The 21,965-nt window shown below is 37.9% G+C and overlaps 1 protein-coding gene across 1 annotated transcript in view; it reads right to left on the minus strand.

Moving 5' to 3' along the window:
• Positions 1-21,965, minus strand: part of SMIM14 (small integral membrane protein 14) — a 39,272-nt gene that overhangs the window by 16,084 nt on the left and 1,223 nt on the right. Inside the window, exon 2 of the mRNA XM_030449900.1 lies at positions 8,620-8,730. Within this exon, the coding sequence (XP_030305760.1) occupies positions 8,620-8,694 (75 nt within the window). The 5' untranslated portion in view covers positions 8,695-8,730. The remainder of the gene's footprint in view (positions 1-8,619; positions 8,731-21,965) is intronic.

Here is a 21,965-nt window from a genome sequence, read left to right on the forward strand (position 1 = left end):
CCCAGTGAACCAGCTTCATCTAGCTAAACAGAGAACTTGTTTTTCTAATACAACGACCTCAGCCACTGGGATCATTTCAGTCTTCCCATGAATCAAGTTAGGATGGCTTGCATGTCTCGCTCATCACAAATAGCTGCTATGGAGAAGAAATTCAGACTTCTGCACCCCTTCCCAGGAACTCATTCTTGTGTCAATTTCCTTACTTCCTGTCCTGAGAAGTTTCCTGAAACTTTCACGTGAGTTTTCAGAATTTGCCACCCTAGACTTCAACAGTTCACAAATACTTGGACTGGTTCTGCAACCTCTGCTCAGAAATTTTTTTTTTCAATTTCAAAAGTCAGTGGCACCTTGCCTGAAAAAAGACTGAGTTCCTACCCAGTATGAATGCTTTTTAAGAGCTAAGTATATTATTGAAAAGCTAAAATAAAAACCCAACCAACCAAATGAAAACCAAACCCCAAAGACAAAGCAGAGACATATCAGGAAGATAGAGTCTTGCCATTTTCAGAACAAATAATGGCATAACCTTTGTCCAAATGCACCTTCCAATTCCAGAAATCATGTTATAAAGAGGTAAAAAAACCAGAACAAGTGCCAGTAACAAAGTGCAACATCCAATAAGGTCCAATGTGAATGGCAGATGAGACGAAAATTAATTCTTTATGTAGTGATAGTTAAAATAACTGCCTTTTAGAATAACTTCTGAGTCAGCTCAAAGCAGAAAGAAATCCTCAGAAAAGACACGAACGAAAGATTAGCAGGTTCGTGTGCCAGGTCAGGAAAAGACCTCCATACAAAAAATTTGTGATGGAAGAAAGCCCAGAGAAATGTGTGAAAGAAACTGATAAATTAGGTACAAAGATAAGAGAGCATAAATGGATAATGGTGCCAGTGAAAAGAAAAGGATAGATAAGCAGGAAAGCAAGGACAGATAACTGGCTTGATATCACCATTTATGCCATGAATAAAGCTAAATTTAAAATTGAATTATAAAGACTGTTGATAGAATTTTTTTTTTTTTATAGCAAGGGCAAAATATCCCTTATGAAAATACCAGCAGCTTAGACCAGTTGTAAACTCTGCTTTTTCTCTCCAGTAATGCCAAAAGCTGACAACACGATGGCATACTCCTGATTGCATTCTCATGCTTCTGAGTAATGAAATCACCGTTTAAGCTTTGTTGGCAGCCACATCTATTCTGTTTAAAGTATATAAATGATTTAGTAAACAAAATGATAAATAAATTCCTGTGGTAGGATAGGCCAAGCCTGAATACAAGCCAGGTTGCAAATTGAGTTGTATCATTATCTGTATAGTTCAGATTTAAAGATGCAAAAAATGAGACCTACATGCATTATTCTGCTACAAGCTGGCCAAGAGAAGTAAGAAAAATAAGGGGAAAAGAAGGACATGCTAATGGAATCAAATTGTCTCTTAAACTACATTACCTTCTCTTAGATTAACAAACAAGGGAAAAGTGAACACTGCTTTGCTCACATCTCCATTTTCTGTGAGCATATGCAGGATTAAAATAAAACAAATGATTGTTCACATGGGGACAGAATAACAGTTTGCAACAAAAATACAGAGTTTGGTTCTGTAGGTGACAAGCGGTTTTCCTCTCATGGCAAATGAGACAGAAGTATGGTTGGTACCTTTCAGAATAATAACCCTAGATTACAAACCAACTCTTAAGACCCATCTGCCAGTTACAAGAGGGAGAACATTAACTTTCATACTGAAAGATATGACATTTTATGGAAGAAGTGGCAGCAGTCAGACAGATCCCTGTGCAAAGAGGAACCTTGATTCAGGCAAGAAATCATTCTTCCCTTTATTTTCACATTTCTCCTGCAATTACTGTTTAGCCTCAGCATCATATGTATCCCCTTTCTCCACACCTCCTTCACTTTCCTAAAACTCAATTGCTTTTATTGGTACTTATTTTTATAATTTTGCTGGCCTTAAGGGCCTGGGATATCACTGGAATGCTACTTCTAGTGAGTGCAAAGCAGAATGAATCAGCAGGTCAGGGGGAGTCAGGGAAAAGATGAAGCAGTGTGATAGTCAGGATCATTACATGGAGCTCACAGCACCTCTGACTACAGAAAATACTAGAGAACAAATGGACAAGATAGAATATTAGACATTATTACCACAGAAGCACCTGAAAACATCCAGAAACAACATACACCCATCTCCCAAGAGGGTATTAGCAAATTTAGAACTAAAATACAAAACCAGAATACATGTGGGGTTTTTTGACCAGTTGAGTATCTCGTGCAAAGGACAACCTTGAGGAAAAAGTTTAGAACTTAGTAGTTCCAACTAATGAGTTCCAACTTAGGAGCTCTACATGTTGATTACATCCATTATGTGGCTGGACAGAAAAAGCACAATTTTTTCCTCTTTCCTCAAATGAGACAGCTACAACACAACTCTGGTTATCAAGCACAGTTCAGCCATTCATAATACAGGCTGTAGCTATTAATTACTTTTGGAATACCAACCTGTCAGAATTTTCAATGCATGATTTTCTACACTGCTTGTGATACTGTCACACTCTGCATGTTTCGAGGCAGCAATGAAGTGTGATTGAGATTTTTTTGTTTCTTTTTAAAATATATACTGGTTAAGAAGCAGTAGCTTCTAGCACACTACAAAGCTCAGGAATGGGAAACCCAAAGAACGACAGGCATCTTCAACCTTCAGTTAAGTCCTGATACCTTAACTCCTCGAGGGAAAAAATAGTCCCCAAGGGACATAGATCTGAGTGGACCATTTGTTTAAACATCCATTTATCTGTCTAGAAAACAGTCTCTATTTAATCTGCTTGATCTAGAAGTAGTTTCTATCTTAAAGACCATTAGCAGCACAGGAATTCAGTGATACATTTTTAAGGCCTCAATCTGTACAACAAGAGCACCTTGAGCACCCAGTGAAGGTGGGGAAATGGAAGTCAGTGGAGCAAGGGTGCTCAGACACATGCTCATACCCTGCTACTCTGACCTTGTGTTTTATTCTTTCTTTACTTATTTGTTCTGCTGTGTTTTCAGTAGAAGGCCACATCAGTAGGGTAACTCAATTTTGCTGGTGGCCTTAGGGACTATTTAAGTCAGGTTTAGCTGTGCTGACATCTCAAGAGATTTTCAACTCTTTGCAGCACGCAATGCAGATCTATTTTAGTCATCTCTGTTTATTCTGTGTGGTTTGCACAAGGTCTCCCTCAGCCAAGATCCATGGCTGTGCTGGATACTATTGCAGACTATGCCAGTTTATAAGACTCTAAACTGACCTGGTCAAACAAATTATATGGAAATTTGGCTGATAAAACAGTATTTGTAACAATTGCATTGAAATAAAGAATTTGCTACTTTTGCTATCAAAATCTAGTTATAGCTCAAAATACAAGAGCAATTAAAATGAAGAATTACTTGCTTTGTATTCCTGAGTTTTTGAGACAGTCAAGCCTTCTGGTGTAGCAACAGAACTAGACATGGGCCATTACTTTGCAATTAGCTACAGAAGAACAAAACACAAGGTTGCAATTCCCATCGAATCAAGTGGTTTTAAGGCCATCAAATCCCTCTAGAACTGGTGACAGTTCACCAAAATGAGTCCTTCTGTATTACAGAATAAGAAATGTTTTGGTTTGAAGAACCTATTTTTCATTTTCATAGAAACTAGTATGAGGCAGTTCTGAAGACAGACTTTCTATAAATCAAATAATATTGTATCAGAAAGGAAAAAAAAAGGATGTTTACATCACACAAAGTTATGTGTTTTGCTGGTTTGCTTTGACATTTCTGCCCTCTCTAAGTAGTCATACAAAAGTGTGAATCATCATGGAAGATGCTCTCTATACAATTATCCTCCACCACCACGTACACTGTATTTTCAGACAGTTTAGTTTTCACACTTGAACTGAGCTAAGATACTCCATGGATCAGCCATGCTTATTCAGAGAGCATCAAAGTTAGGAAGAATAACACAGTGCAATCAGATTTTTATTTTTACAAAAGAAGTGGAAAAAAAGGGAAATAAAAAGGGCTAAATTTAATATAGAAATCCAGACATTTGCTATCTTCTGCCACAACTAAGACAGAAATTATTTGCTCTGGATACCACACAAGGACCCTCACAGTGATTCTTTAAAACAACTGGCTCCTTGTCTGACAGAGTCCCCCTCATTAAAGTACTTGATGTCATTTGTTGTTCTTCATTCTTGAACTTTGACTCTTCTTGTCAAAATTGGTTTTGAAGATGGAGGAGACTGAACAGGAGATAAAGTCATACAAGCTAAGAGACATTGCTGTCATTGTCTCTTGACAACTCTTGTGGATCTGCAGAGGATGGAAAGTCTGATGGTATTTTTCTTTTATGCTTACGTCCTCTTACAGAATTTCCCAATTATCTGCTATATCCATAGAATAAATAGTGAGCTGAATATACAATAGTCAAGTTGTTACACAACCACATCAAATCATAATAGATGTTGCCATGGGTATTACATACTAGAAACGATAATTATTAAGCTATAGCCAAAGACTTCAGATTTCTGTTGCTTTCTAGCAGTATCTGGAAGTCATAATATTTGCACATTATTTAGAGTGGCCACACTACAGAAGCTTAACGTGCAAAATTTTCATACTTAGACACCAATGAGAACCCTGAAAAATTCACTTTAGGAAAACAAAACATTCAGCACAAGAGAATTCAGTGCCACTTAAGCATGTATATGTACCTCAGAAAAACTGTGGGCATGAATAGTATCTCCCAGTTAACCTAATAAGCTGCAGAGTCTTTTAAATATATAATTACATTAGGTACAGTCCACTGTCTATAAAATCTCCATGATATTATGATCAAGAAGAAAATAGCAAAACAAGCACCTGCTTAGTCGAGCAGGATGAGGGACAGAAAAATAATCAAGCTGTGTAGCTTAATAAAAATTAGGCTTTTTAAAAACAAACAGCTTTCTTGTTTGTAATTTTCTGTGGTGTTTCTTTCCTCAGAGAGGAAGAAGAGTTTAAATGACAGTAACTTTTTTTCATTGTATAAACAATAATTGTATTGACAAGATGAAGTCTGCTTTTTAAGCAGAGATTTAAACTATATGCTATATAGAAAAGAAATTATGTATTCACCCATAAATTGTACTTTGAATACCAAATAAATCTTCTAAGAATTTGAAAGTAAATACACCAATTAAATTAGAAATTAAAAATGGCACTTTGGGAATTAAAATGAGGATTTCATGTTGCAAAGTTCACTCTCCTGACCATGGAATAGGCAGTGTCATTCAAATCTCCCATACTGTGAACTCTAAGAGGAATCCTGTATATCTGAATATGCATTTTTTTCCTCCACATGTAATGGTCATAAGTTACTACATCATGACCTCTTCATTTGCAGAATCCTAAATTCTTACCAACGTTGTTCTATGCAGGTTTAACAAAGTAGTAAGTAAGAATTAGTTTACTGTAACCCAAATGCAAGTTATTGAAGTCTACACCGATCATAGGGTTTTGGCACAGTGTCATTACTAGACTGAAGAATCCTAAAAGTACACTTGCACACTTGGGCATGTCTTATAATTACATTGTCATTCTGCTAAATTTGATCTTAACTCTGAACTTCTGGATTTACAACACTGGGTCTGGAGATAATTACAACTACCTTGACATATAATTTGCTCCAAAATCCTGACACGCACTCCCAGCTGTAACCACATTCAAATGTGCCCTGGTGTATTTTATACCTATCTAGTTTTTTAAAAAAGATCAATATTTAAGGAAGAAAAGGGAACCATTCTGGACATACAATATGTCTGGATATTTCCCCCCCCCACAGGCTGGATAACTACAATTTGCCTAGCTTTCTGATATCATAATGGTTTTGGAGTAAAGGTTTTGAGGATCCAGCTTCTAGACATAGTGGGCACCCAGTCTCCATTGACACTTTTGGGGTTCAGCAACTTTAAGAACTGATGTCCAAGGGTTCCTCTTAAAACAAACAGTAAAATTTGCTTATATTGCACAAGACTGAGTGACAAAGCAGCAGCTTAGAAAGCAAAACCCTTCTGAAAAGTAAGAGTTACAGCTGCGATAATGAAGGTTTAAAGTCTTCTGCTAAAACCATGCAACAGGTTACTTGAGGACAGTCTGGCTGCTGACTGAGACTTTTCCTTTCTAGATTCTGCTGAATTATCCCAGTTGGTGATTTGCTCTTATGAATATTTAGGAGCATCTGTTTCGCTTTTTAGAACAGATTAAATCTAGCATTTCTCCTCACTTCTCACAGTTTCTAGTACTAACTGTTATGATCTTTTTGGAAGCTGGACACTGAGCAATAAACTCCATTCCTGCAACTACACAGGAACACTGTTAGACTGGTCTTGATGACTGCCGAAAAGGGTGCACCTATGATGTGCTCTGTTTACACTACGGGGACAAGTGTGCCTCCAGATGATCCATTTGTACCCACTTTATCCTGCATGGACCAGCCCAGGAACAAAATCTCACAGACCCATGTGGCACTTTTTTTAGCTTCTGACACAACCCACCCACCTCATTCACACCTACAATCCTTCAGCCACAATGTAAAAAGGACTGCCTGGTTGCTGCTATTACTGTCACTCTCTTGTAGCAAAAAATGGAAAGATACAAAATGAGGAATGGAGGTCAAAAATCTGGTTCAGATTTGCATTGCACAAGCCTCAGAGGAAAGGAAGGCAAAACACATCCTCCTTTCCCCCTCCCAACTTCCTGAAGCTTGGTCCTGGGGGTTTCTATGTCACCACTGTAGCTTGTGTCCAGAATCTGCACAAATGTGGGATATGGCACAAATGCCACTTTGAGGACAAGAGGAAAATCCTTCTTGGGAAAGAACACGTGTATGAGCGTCCATACGGGGGCAGCAGGGAGAGCTCAGAGTATTTCTTAAATTAACTGGGGAACATGATGATGGGCCCTGGCATAAAAGGCTCCACAGAGGAGAAACTCTTCTCCACAGAAACCTCTGTTTTCTACACCTTTGTGCCAACAGCCCTGACCTTTAATCAGTGCATAAGTAGACTGAAGGATTACACCTCTCTACCCAGCACTTTAAACCCCCTATCTGAGCACTGCACCAGTCTTGGGCTCCCCTACAGAAGAGAATGCTTTGGGTGGATCTAGCAGCAGAGCCCCAGTACTGACAAGGAGGTTATGGAGAGGACAGAGGCTTCCAGTGTGACCTGTGTGTTCTTGAGGAGGTGTTCTGTGTGCACAGGCCCAGGGCCACAGTGTGAGAACAGAACAGCACAGGTTCTGCAGTGCCACATTATGGACATGGGTGGTGAACTCTGCCCACTCTGAGCAGAGTAGTTCATGAAAATAAGATCATTGAAGCCCCCTGAGAACATGCACAGGTACAGCATCTGCCTAGCTTTATCTTCTTCCCCTGGCACACCAGATGAGCTAGTGTAACAATGCACTCCAAGGCCAAGAAAGTGTGGACACTCAGGATTTTATGTTCAGGGTGAAGTTGAGCTATATGAGCCATACATTTGGATGTACAACCTATATATACTTCTTACAAAGTGCTATTTGAAACAAGTTTTTTGTTTTGTGGATGTATGCACGTGAAAGTGGTTTTATTTTAAGGGCAAGCACACAAACTGATTCTTTATTCCCACAAATACAATCTTTGGGCACTTGCACATTAGCCCTACTCTTATGATAGGTTATTGGGACCATATTTGCCTGATAACCTTCCTAAAACACTGATAAAACACCTCTTGAAGTAGAGCCTGATCCTAGAGAGGATGCTCTTTACACATACTGCCTTGAACAGCTGATATACCCAGTAACTTAAAAGGACATTAATTTGGGCCCGAAGAAAGAAAATGGGATATAAACAAATTTATACAAATCAACAAGGGGAAGTACATTAAATGAATTTGATGTACAATGTGATCTTAAAAATGTTTATTGTAACGAACTTGTAACCAAGTTCATCTAATTTCTCACAGTTAACAACTGTGTTATTTAAAAAAAATAAATGCTTAGAAAATAATGTAGTACTTTGTAGCTTTTTCTTTAAGTAACAGTGAACTATGATCCATATAGAAGCAAAGAATCATTTCTATTTTACAAGTTGCAGTTACAGAAAGGTAATATAACTTTCAAGTTATATTGTCAAGTTGAAGTTGCTCATCCACACCCATGACATCTCAAGAAACAAAACTTGGAACTAAAAAAATCACAGGATTCTCAGCTTCAGAATTTTTTTGAAGCTTACTTTTAAAAATTCAAACATTGTTATCTTGTGAGATGAGTATGTAAATCACTCTGATCTCAAAAAGTTTGCTGGGTAGTATCCTTGGTTTTTTGCAGAGTAAAAAAGAGTTACAAATAAACATTTCAACAGAAACAATGTCAATGCTGCCTTGGAAAATAAACAGAAAGCTATCATTTTTATTAACTATTCAAAAGCTCATCAGAAAGTCAGATACACAGACTCTAACAGTGCATGCAATGAATAAGCAGAATCAAAACCATTGGTAACTGCAAATCTGCAAGAGCTTAAGTCATGTCTGAATAATCACCCTTCCAAATATCCTCCTGTTATCCTTACCAGATTAATCAGTCTTCTCATTGCATGTTCATGTGAGCAAATACATTCACAAGGATCAAATCCACCTTCTGCCATGGCTGTCTGGATAAACTTGAACTTGCCTGTGAACACCTAAGAAGAATAAGAAAAAAAGGATAATGAACTCGTTTTCAACTGACCTTATTTTCCAAAGGCTCACATATCAAGTTTCAGTTCATTTAATGCCAGGGTGAAAAAGCAAAACAAAGCAGGGTAATCCTATTATTCCTTTGGCAGCATGAATGAGGAAGTCTGGTACGTGCAGTAACATTTTGTTGTTGCTGAAAGCAGTGTCTCACATGGGCTTTCTTAGAGAGCCAAATAGTTTTTTTTCAAGAATTTGTGTGTCTCCCCTGGGATGTCCAACATACCACTATGAAATACATCCTAACAAACAAGAATTACAAAGATTAAATTCTAGTCACTTGTCTGCACAGTGGGACTCTTCAGTGTATGAATACAATTTGAAAACTCAGAGCAACTTGTTCTCCTAAGCCCTTTAACAAACTGCTGGCATTCTCCCTCTGGATCAATGTAAAGGAAAATAATTTAAAATCTTTCCCACAGGGAGAAAATCATCCTTTTTGTATAATGAAAGCAAACAGAGGTGTGGAAGTGGATACACTTGGAAACACTTGAAAAATGGAGCTATACACAATAATTTCAGATCAAAGAAGTAGGTAATTCACTTAACAATACACAAAGTTCAAAGAAGCTGTAATAAACATGGTAGGGAATCAATTTTAGGTTATTCACCTGCTAAAACCATTTACAACAGACATGTCATGTGTATGCAAGGCTATTTTTACTATTTACCAATTGATGGTCAAAACAAGTAGCAGATTGCAAGTCATTCCTACCTTTGCGGTGAAATCAGGTACTGATTTCTCTTGGATGAGGACTCTTATGATGCATTAGATCAGTTCTGCATTATGATACTTTAAAAAATATATTTTTATTCATGGCATCAATGAAGCTGGTTCAGCCTGTGTTTCTGTTGCACACACTGGGGCCCTAGTGTGAGATACCTGCCAAGCTTAATAAATGCAGCAGCATAGGGCAGATACATCCTCTCAATCCTAAAACAAGTCAGTCATGGAGGTGCAAGACACTTGATAATGGTTTGCTGAATCAACAGATGTGCTCTGCATCCATCATCTACAAAAACTTACAAGCCTTGATCACGCATAAGCATTTTAGTGTTTTAACCTCACTAGGAGAAAGAGTAATAACCTATATGGCTATAGCATAGCTTCATTCAACAGACTGTATCATTACAATAGTTCTTCCCTTTTGGGGAAGAAAGAGATAGAAAAACGAAAATGCATCTCTATCAATTCCTACCACTCTTCTGTATCATCCTCTGCCATGATGAAGAGAGCCAGTAAAAGAAGGTAATAGAAATCTGGATCTTCATTATGGATTATGAACATCAGTGCCCTTAACTTGCTAGGGTCTCCAATTTTAAAAAAGAATACTGAAAACTGAAAAAGAGCAAAAAAAAAATTAATAAATTGAATGGATGGTAGAAAGTCTTTTTGCCTAGACACTAAGGAAGAGTAATCTGGCAATGTATGGATAGGAAGACTGAGAGATTGCTGCATTACATAATGTGCAAGTATCTTGGCATAGAAAAATAAACCAGAGTACAGGGAAGTTCTTCAGTGAAGAGATGATCAAGAAGCAAGGACTGGAAGCTGTCATCAACCAAGCTCACAAGAGAAGCAAGTCATACATTTTCACCACCAAAGTAACTGAGTAGTGCAACAAACTTCCAAAGGGGTGGATTTCCCATCTCAGTGTATTCAGACGTGTGTCAGCAAAACACAAGTTACTGAGTAAAGTACAGAAGCATTCAAGTTTGGATATAGTGCTCTCCAACATATAGGACATCCCAGCATATTATTTAATTATTTCTGAGAGCTAATTATAAAGCTACTACACTAGCTCATGTGAAATTATCTCAGAACCACTAGAACCACACAACAGCAATAGAAGAATTTTTTTAACTACCCAAGGTCCCTGGATGATAGGCCATGTCAGACAGAACAGCCTTTCTAAAACTGTTTTAGCACAAGGAACATGTAAAAGCAGTGATTGCTTGAACAGCCCAGAACGGTTTCTCTGGACATAATGAAAAAAAAAACCAAACAGGTATTTGAAACAGCAAAGTTGCACAATAATATTTAACTGTAACTTGAACGAATTTAAGAGTCAGTAACACACAGTAATGTCACACCAACTGAGGAGTGTTAATCTATATATGACTAAAAGAAATCAAATGCCAGATAAGTCATCACCAATCAAACCAGCCTGACATTCTTCATAGAGTATACAACTGAAAAATATTAGATAATATTAAACAATAAATGTGGAAAATTAATCTGCCATGTATCATGATAAATTTAAGCGAAAGTGCACTAGAAGGAATTTACCCCAAGGCATCTGAATTTTACAATACCAATTATCTTAATGACCTAAAATAAAGCAGAACGCATGTCACCAAATAAAATGTCATCCAAGCTTTCAATGAGAAGATCCCTTACAAGCTTTCTCATCTTCACATGATGCTGAAAGCAATCAAACTATATATTTCCTTCCTCAAAGCTTAGAACAAGCTCTTTCATTGCCAAAGGACTGAAGCTGGACCATATATTTTGGCAACAGGGCTGGATTTTCCCCTGGTAAAGACGCCACACTTAGGTCATTACTAAAAAAAAAAACAACACAAAAACAAAACAACAAACTAATCCCCCTTTATGCAAATATTGTTTGCTGGAACTGGAGGAAACATTATATGAGAGAGAAAGAACCATGTCAGCCACCCACATAAACAAGAGAGAACACTATACTATATCATTATTTTCACTTGTAAAGTATCACTCTAATGTCTGTATTTCTCATTAAAATATTCTCAGCTTGACAACCGTATTACTTGTAACACACTTCAAATGCATAAAGTAATAAATATCAACTAAGATTTGTAATCAGATCCTGAAGTTTTGTGACCCTGTGTAAGATTTTATAATAACAGGCTAGCGTTTTTTATGTCTCAGAGAGCAGGATTCCTTGGCTCCACTGCATGCTCTTAGGCAGCCCGTTGATATCAAAATCCTGTTCCAGAATTGCAATGTGCTTCCTGCCTGCCTCCTGCTACTTCCAATTGTCTGATCCCACGTCAGCTGTGAACTTGCTCTGCCCAGCTCTGACCTCTTTGCTGTTGAGTCACACCAGCCCTCCACCTTTTGCAAATACAGCTCTATATACAATCTATTACAGAAAAAGGGAGAATGTGCTCCACTGTTTTCCTCATGACCTGGAGAAAGAAAGAAAAAAAGTTGCCAGCCTTTTTTTCTTTTACTTGACTTGCTTTTCAGTCTGTTTTCCTGTTTATTGTTACCTTCCTTTTCTTGGAATTTACAGAGTAACCAGCTGGTAAGATCACAGCAATTGGTCAGGCTATGATGTCAAATCCCTGCAAGTACTCTGAAAGCATTACTTTTACTCTGCTTGAAATAACTGGATTTTGGGTTGGCCATATTACTGCTTATACTATATTTAATTCACAGGGTTTGCAAATAGCTGGAAGATACATTTGGTAAATATGCTAAAGCTCTGACTGGTAACAGCTGAGAAGGTATATGTTATGGCCTCTAGACTAAGAAAACTAATAGAAAGCATAATAAAGGAATTAGTAAACTAGAACAAATATGATGTACCATCAGAGCCAACATAATCTTTACAGTGAAAAAGGGCCCACAGAGGCAACCATAAACAGTATAACTGAAATGCAAATACTGTAGTCAGAGCCAGAATTCCTGTAATTTGGCAGCAAAATAGAAGATGGTTTCTGATTACTTAAGACAGGAATAAAAGCCCACCTTTACCTTTTGACTTGAGCAGCTATTTGACATTGTAGGTGCTGAAGCCATATTGAAAAATATATCTATTGTCTCACGATTTAAAAAAAAAAATAGCATTCTCTGTTATAGTGTTTATTGTAAATTGTTTCTTCTTTTTTATCTTATACCCCAATCCCAACTGTACAGCTGTGTATTATATTTTATACACCCTACTATCAAAGAAGCCATTTCTATGGCTACAATCTGACTGGGTTTTTTTTGTACCTGGAGACTCCTCTGTATTTTAAAGTATTGCAATGCCTATACGTTATTTCTCAATTCAGCACCACCTCTCCTGGGTAGACAGCATGCAGCTGGTGAGCTCTAGGAGACAGAAATTATACTCTGCCTCTCTCCACCCTAATCACTACAAAACTGGATTCCTTTCTAGCATGAACACAAACAAGTTTTGTCAATTTTCTGTATGCTGCATGCCCGCAAATGTGTCTCCAATATGATGCAAGATTGTCAAAGTGCACATATTGGTGATCTCTACTCCTTGGTATAAAAGACTGTGTAAATATATCTATAATTCTAGTATTCAAGGAAACACTCACTCTACTCTTTAAGATACATAAATCAGAGTCACTGCAGATTTTGTCATGGACTAACCTGGGATCTTCACATCAAAACTCTAAGCCCATTTAGAGCTTATCTTTCCTGGACTTATCTTTCCTGGATCTAGGCACTTTAAAAATGTGGAATATCACACTAAGTACATATAATGTCTGAAGATCTCTTCTGCTATGAACTGCTTTTGCTGTGTTGCTGTTTACTTGACCATTGAAAGTAAGAAATCCCTGGGAGCAAAATACCTCACAGTACAGCAGACAAGTAACAGAATCTTTTCAAATCACTTTAAATAGAAACAAAATCCTGTTCAATTCCTCATGACTGTTTTTCAGACAACTGCAACAACTCAAAACACAGTTGTCAAATATCTCTAACAAGCCATAAAGTTAATTTTGCTTCTGAGTTAAGTTTGAGAGGTGTGGCAGAACAAATTAAAATATCTATAAAATTCAAAAGAAAAATGTAGAAAGAAAGCAAATGACTTGTTATGCCTCTGCAGACATCCTGAAAAATGGTAAAGGGCTAAACTAGCAAATGTGATACACAAAGCATGAACAATTCACTGCCCCAAATTTTAAAATGTTCATTTTTATCTTGCTGTCATAGGAAAAAACCTTCTCTCCTATATTCCTCCATGATCTTCTAAAGGATCCAGGTTCAAATAAAAATGATTTGGTCTCTTTCCTTTTTACTTGCACTTAAGCCATCTTCATACCCATGTTTTCTTACAAAATCTTACCCTTTCTGTAATTACTTTCTTCACAGCATGCCTAAAGTTTGTTTTTTCCCATATAATCTTATCCATATCCAAAAGACCTCCAAGTATTCTCTTCTGGCATCTAAAACATCCTGTATATTGGCTTCATGTAGTGTAACACCTTTGCAATCCTGCACATGAAGTCTTGTCCCAGAGAAACTACCAGGCACAGGGGCAACAGCCTGGCAGTGACCCCCTGGCAGTAACCAAAGTACCCACTAACCCAAGGGGGGTAATATTGCTCCACAAGAAGAGACTGCAGGAATCACATCCTCATAAAGCTCCTGATCACTGGTCTTACAGGACTCTTTCTTCACCTTGGCCACTCTGTCCCCCTGGCTACCATCAGGGCAGCTGACACCTCAGCTGACTCCTTACTGGGCCCTTCAAAATGCCTCTGGTACAAGTGACTACTCCAAAATCTGGTTCCAGTCCTGCCTCTTGGAAGGACCGGGACTCACGAACCCCACAGAATCACACAGTCCAGTTCCACATCAACTTGGTACAGAGTAAAAGAACAGCTACAGGTGTCTTCAGTAGGGCAAGATTGCTTACTAGTGACCAGTCAACAAAGAGGAGCCTACACATTCAAATTCAGTGAAATCCAGCCAAACTCAGATTTTTTTTTCTTTATTTGCTATATACCACATTTTCCTGATGATTTCCACCTTCTATAACATTTGTACTCCATGCACATTCACACCCACCCCCCCCCAGAATCCTGCAGGTGGTGTTACTTTTATGATGAACTGCCTTCATCCAGCTCAGTAGTCTATTATTTAATTTTCTTTTATTTCTGTTATACAGCTAAAAATTGTGTATAAGAAAGTCTAGGGAATCTTATCCATTGATTTCTGCATCAAATGTTCCTTGAAGGAACAAGGCAGAAATGGTAACAGTGCCACTGAAGAAGCAAAGGAAGGGAATAACTAAACACAGGATAAAACTACAGGATGGACAAAGAAAACAACAGTGTTTGTAGTTGAATAGGGAAGAAACATCACAAAAGGAACTAGAGAAATAGGGAGAAAGTAAAGAGAAAAATCAATAGTACTTTAAAATAAACAAATGCTACTCTGCCTAAAGTTAATGGATGCAGGTTCCTCAGGCAAGAGAGCAGGACATTGCACTAAATAGAAATTAATCCAGAAGTCAAGGGCCTGACACCAGTATTCAGTGGAGGTGGTCTGCACTTTTTTGCAGGAGTTTTAAATTTAAATCAGGGTTATAGAACTGGTCAAAAAAAGCTTGAAGATTTCTAAGGAAACTTCCTTTAGAAAACCTACTTCCTCTGTTCAAACAAGGCTAAAAATACGTTCTGTAAAAAAAAAAAAAAAAGAAAAAGAAAACAAAACAGATTTCTTGTATACAAATATATACTAATTAAAACATTCAGGAACTAGCTCTTCTCTCTTAGTGTAACTTAAATAGTTCAAGTAAATATACCCTCATAGAACTTCAGTCTGAAACACTGCAACATATTACATGTCTTTTTTATAATGGTAATTTATGATCCCTTTAATTAACAATGCAAGAGAAGGTCTCCCCTATCACCTATTCCATGCTTACAGCTCCATCCTGCTTCTACTGAAGCAAACACCAGCACTCCTATTGGCTCCAGAAAACCAGGTTCCAGTAGCTCTGCAAGATCACAGATCTCTAGGGGACTCCTGATGATCTCTTTCTACCAGGCCTCCTCCTGGGCAATAAATTTGAGTTTTCAGGATGAAAGAAAACCAACTGGCTGGCTGGGCAGCAAAAGCAAACCAGCAGGATATAAATTTGCGTCCTGCCAGGAGTTCTGCCACAGTAAAGTGTGGCTAAAATTACCACTTTCTCCAACTAATTGTCCCAGTTCAGCTCATCAATTTGGCTTTTCTGGGAAAAGAGCTGCAATGATTTTGATGGCTGATACAACAGCCAAAGAAGGTTTCTAGACATGGTAATACTTTCAGAGAACAAAGCAATACTTTCCACGCTATTTCCTTATAATTCCAGGAGGCAAGGGGAGCTGATTTTGTACTTGAAAGGATGAACATGTCTCCCTGAACTTCCAACTGTAGCCTAATGAGTTGGCAAGTATATTTTTGCACTGCAACTATTCTTAGGATAATTAACAAGATCTAAGATGAACTTTTCAGTGCTAAAAGTTTAAGCTAAACCAGTTCCTTTCTTCATAACTCAATCCTTAGCCATGAACACAGATGTATGCCACTAGTGCTCTTCTTGTTGTCTTTCTGTTCTTCTGGATGTCTTTAACAAGGACATCCAGACTAGTAGGAGCTCCAGAAAAGATTCCACTCAGCTACATCCTGCTCAAGGCACAACAGTGGGTAGCTTTGCTACTGTCCCACAAATCACTTATGATGTAAGTAAATCATGAATTAATTTTCTGGTGTCAACTATCTGGTGCTTCTTACAAATGCTGATTTAAAACAACTCCTTAAAAATAGAAGTAAAGCCAAAGAAACTAAGAAGTGCTGAGCCAGCCACTGAAGGATACTACAGAGACATGCTGAAATCTGGGAAGAAGATTTCAAGCAGGGACAGGCTCAGAACTGAGAAATTAGTGCTCAGAATCTTCCTGATGTTTTTTCTGATGGTCTCACAAGACTACTGGAGCACTTGTTCCCACAGCATGAGTACATCACTATCTGACCACCACAACACTGTGCTGCTGCACTTTCACCCTGATGTGGACATCTGGACTCCCTTGAGTGCTTCAGGAAACTTCTGGCAACTCTGCCAACAGCACTACCACACGGAGATGTGAAGCAGGAGCCAGAGCATGAAAGCTTAAAAGACTTACAATTATGATCAAAGCCCTTTCACAGCCGAGCATCACAACACTTTTCTCAGTGAATTAAGTGAGAAAGTTTACATTACTTTAAAAAATTGGAAGAATCTAGTAGGGACCTGGTAGGAAACATACTTTTTGTGGACAAGGCTAACCAAGGTTACAGATATGCTGAGGTGTGTTGGTTCAACACAGAACAGTGTATCAGGCAAACATAGAAGAGGACATTGATGCTTCTTTCATTTTAATTAAGTTTGTCAGTGTCGAGTACAACTCTCAGAGGGCAAAACCCCATATATTAAGCCCCCCTAACAGTTCCAACACCATTCCCCCCTTCCTTTGCATGGCCAGTCCCCAGTGTGAGAGGACAGACATTTCAGGCTTTAAATCACTGATGTCAGTGATCAAAACTGAATTCCCCAATGGAGCTAAAAAGACCCACTAAGATTTTAAAAAGCTATTTCCCATGCAGGTTGCTTAACATTTCTTCTGGGTGAAACACTTGAAAAGGAGTTAATTACGCACATCCAGTCACGGACCAAAAAAGGACTTCAGCTATTTTAGAATTCATTTGCTGATATTTGATACAGAATGTTAATGCCAAACTCCAGCTGTCAGCATTTGGTCATCCCTTTGTTAAAATGTTATTTTTCTGAAAGAAATCTCTTGGAATATGCAAGCTAATTAAGATATGTTAATAACACAGAACATCATCCAAGAATAATACCCTCTTTCTGCTAAGTAAATGCTTCATTTTCACTTTAACATTTATTTCTAGTGTAGAAGACTATGACAATGGTCTAGGAAAAAAAAATTATTTCTGTTATACTGAATTACTAATGACCATTTAATAATTTTGTTTGACATATGTCAATGCAAAAGGGTGGGCTATCCACTGTAAAACTACTAGCACATTGTATTTCAATGAGTTTACTGAGCAAACTGGGAGCCATCTCCTGTTGTCTTCGTTTGTTTGTTTGTTGTGTTCGAACTCTCATCGGCTTTAACAGGATTTTCAGCTTGAGTGGTAGGTAGAACAGACAGCTCCTAGGCAAATTTGCTTACTCTTCCGCTTTTGGTTAGTGTCTCTGGCACTACATATAGGCCCGCTGCTTATGTTGACATTCCTCTTCCCATTCCACAGTAAAAATTGCCAGTTTTCTCAATTCAGCACCCCTGCAGCTGTACAAGTGATGCAGTATGGCTGGAAGCAACACATATTGCATCTAAACCCCTGCTGAGAGCGCTTCTGCACTGGCACTGAGAGAACACCTGTGCCAAACAGGGCTGCAAGATTGTGCTGCGGGCTCATGCAAGTTTTTGGCAAACCTGATTCTGAACAAGCGACTACAGATGAAGGATAAGCTGGCCTCCCAGGAGGCAGACTTTTGCAGGGAAACCAGATAAAGGGTGGAGGTGAGCACCTTGCACCAGCCTCCCCATGGGAGTACAACAGGGAAAATGACTGTGCTATTGGTTACCTCACCCACGAGATGTTTTGCACTTAACCTTTGAGATCTGTAATACAAAACTAATAATTTACTTGAAAAGACTAAGTATGGAAAAAGAATATGCTCCTGTAACAAACCATGTAACTTACCCATAAAATGTCTCAGCTCTTGTTCCAGATTCATGAATCAAGATAAGACTATGATTTAGATGTTCAAATATATCAAAGCAACTTAGGATTGGATTAAACTTTAAAGTTCATCCTGTGAGGCTCAGGACTCAAACTCACAAGCAAATTACACTGGTGTCACAAATGATCCCTGCACATGCTCTTAGCCCATGGGAACTGTGTGCAAATGTGACTGCTTAGTCTGGAAGAGAGCAAAATTAAGCTGAGACCCCTCAGAGCTGCTCTGAGCTAACCATGAACACACCCATACAGCTACTGCAGCTCAGGTGGCCTGCAAGAATTCATTATTTTGAAGAAATTTCTATGGAAAGCAAATCAATCAGAGATGTGTAGACATTTCAACTCTCTGGGAAAAAAAAAAGTATTAAAAAATTCTCATATTAACCCCTTTACAAAAATGTATAGTTTCAAAACAAATAGCAATAAATTTTTTTCCACCATATTGAGCCAGCAAGTGCAGCCTTAAACCATAAGCTATGAAGTTTCTTGAGACTCATTTATTAAGAAGACTACCATTGTTTAGATTACAAAATACCTTACTAAATCCTTAGAGCTGTAAAAATATACTATTCCTTAATGTTACTCCAATCACATACAAACACAAAATTATACAGAAATTCTTTGGAATGTTTTCATTTTGTTTTTTCTCCAGGGATGACATATGTTTCTAATAACTTGCCACTGTGCAAACAGATTTAGCAGGGTAGCAGCATGCTGAGGAAGATAGCAGGATTTTCAATTTCCAGATGAAAGCAGCTCTATTCCCTGGCAGCCCTGCTCCTAACCCCCTTAGGCCAGATCAAATTTTATCTGAAGCTAGCGAGTGCCTGTCTTTGACTTCAATGGAAGTTGAATCAGGTTTTCTACCTACCTGCAGTAAACAATTTAAAGCTTATCAATTAGAATATTTTTAATCAGTACTTATACCAGAGGGAATCTGTAGCAATTAACAGGATTTCTAGGCTTGGTTATTTACATATGTTTAGCTAAAAGATGACCTAGTTTTTACCAGAGAAATAACATCCATCTAATTCAGCAGACTCACATACTAGCTCAGATTATCAAAAAGAAAGTGCTATGCAAATTATACAAGCCTCCTCTGCACCTACTAGCAACAGATTTTTAAATCTATTACATTATTTTGCAGGAGAATCTACAGTACTACTTCATAAGGATTAGTTTGCAACACACATCTCTCCTTTGGCTCCACAGCTGTCCAACAGGACTGAAGGACTTTTTCATCTTTAGACACTTTTTGTTCTATGTACTAACTTAATACTGAAGCACCCAACAGCCTCCATGGCTCAAGAAGTGTCTATGTATAAGAATATTTCTGTCCTTCCTGAAGCTCTGCGATAAAAGCTTTCTCTGGTAAACTTCAAACAGGGCTGTTTAATGACAGATGCCATCTAATCAGTCTCACCCATGATATCAAAGTGCTGAGCCCCTAATGACACTGTATTCACTTGCATGGGAATTCTTCTTAACCAAGGCCACTCATACCAGGAAGCTTTGTTTCACGCTTGACTTAATCCAATTATTTGAAGAGTTAACCCCCAACTTTTCTTGACATCTTCATATAATTTCATTCAGACAGATGTTTTTTTCCCCTAAACTGATGTTTTAATTTAGGAAAACCAACACAAACCATTTTGTTAAGTTGTCTAAAAATACTGCCTTGCTAAAAATAAAGCTGTCACGATTAACTAGCAGGAAATACACAAACATACATGTGAATGTATGAACAAATAAGAACAAAGCTCTAATTCTAGAGATCTGTATTTGACAAAGATTTGACAAATAAAGCATTGCAGGTACTTATACCATATAAAGGGCTGAAGCTACATTTTTGTACAGCTATTCTGATCTTTCAGATAAAAATCTTTTCTTACCTAGGAGAACCTCATGCTTGGATCTCACACTGGCTTAGGAGTTTTATAAAGTAAGAATGAAACTATATTCAGCTCCAGAAAGCCATGGGGTTTAATGCATGCAAAGCTGCAGAGGAATCAGAATAATCTTAATGAGGAAAACTTTTATCAAGTGTAATTCTGTCTGTTCCCACCCAAATGGGACTAATTGTTCCATTATCTGTAAAAATACCATCTAGGCACTTCAACAAAAGCCTCTGAAGCATATTTGCTTTATTAATAACCATAAAAATGTACAACCTCTCAATCATGCCAGAGGTTGCTCCTGAAGCATCTTCAAATCTTTCATGAAAAGCCATATCAGTCATCACTGAGAGAACTTTTTCTTGCCCCAACCAATACCATGGAACAGGTGATTAGATAGGAAGAAGAGGGTAGGACCACACTTTTCCATTGTATTGCTACAACAGAAATAAGATTCAACACAGCTATCACAGACTGATCCCTCTTGTACACCTGACTATATTCCTTCATAATGAGGAGCTAAGGAGTCTTTCTGCAAATGAGGCTCCTTGGGAACTGTGAAAGTCAGCTGTTGGTGAGTCAAGGCATACAAGGTGAAGGAGCTACTCTGAGAAAATAATCCTTTTTCTTTTGTCTTTTTTTTTACCTGAACAATGACTGCAAGATTCAGCTCTGTGGTAGAAACTTAAAATATTTTTTTAGCTCCCACTGTCCTTACAGAGGACTCAGCATCTTACAGAATGTGCCTAATTAACAACTAGATAGAACTTTATGTATTAATGAAAGGAATCCATAACCTAGGAAGGAAACCAAAAAACATTCTTAACATCAACTGCAACTTTGTATATGTAACAGCCAGGCAAAGCAGACTCACAGGCTCCCTGATTTGCTTCCCAAGCAGAATGTGGACACGTGACAATAATTTTTATGTATCAATGCATCTGTCAAAATATTTTTGTATTTGTTGGAATGAGTAATCTCACAAATGTTTAACACATACAGAGTAAGAATTTGATAGTTGGCATTGTCAGGGTACTGTACACCTTCTCCATTCATATCCACTTCTTATAAGAAGAGAAAGAGCATCTTGCTACTTTCGTTGTATTGCCTCTGTGAAGACTCATGATGTTGCTAGGCCCAATTTTGCTATGAGAAGCTTCAGTGGAGACAAAATTTATTCTTTAAGAATGGATGTCAAATACCTAAAATAGCTAGGAGGGAAAATTCTGAAACATGAATATTACATTCTGTTTCATTACACATCTGTTATGCAAACCACATTCACACATCAGTTATTCTGAAGTCTAAATATTTGAAAGTAGAAAATCGTAAAGTAATAATGAAACAAGAAGTCAGTTAGAAACTAACTTTCTCTAAAACCAAATACTAACCTTCTGAAGGAAGCAGGTGTTCACTCACCTCAGTAGCAGACATTGCTCAGGACTGAACTGACTAAATATACAAATTGCTAAAATTACAATCACTTTCATTTTGCCAACTGCTTCTACCATTTCAAAGCACACTGTGAGAGCCAGGATCACTTTTAAAAATCACTGTTTGACAACAATAGCTTGATTTCTTTCATCTTGACATGTCATAACTAGATGCAACTATCAAGGACTTATTCTCTCACTAGAAAGAGATCAAAAGTAAGACTGATTCCTTCTTTTTACTAATCTTGATATTTTCTAACAGCTAAGCATGCAAAGGCTAAGACACAACATAGTAATGCTCTCTGCAGATATGTACCTTCCCCAGCAGGCAC

The sequence above is a fragment of the Calypte anna genome, chromosome 4A (assembly GCF_003957555.1).
Source record: "Calypte anna isolate BGI_N300 chromosome 4A, bCalAnn1_v1.p, whole genome shotgun sequence".
NCBI lineage: Eukaryota > Metazoa > Chordata > Aves > Apodiformes > Trochilidae > Calypte > Calypte anna.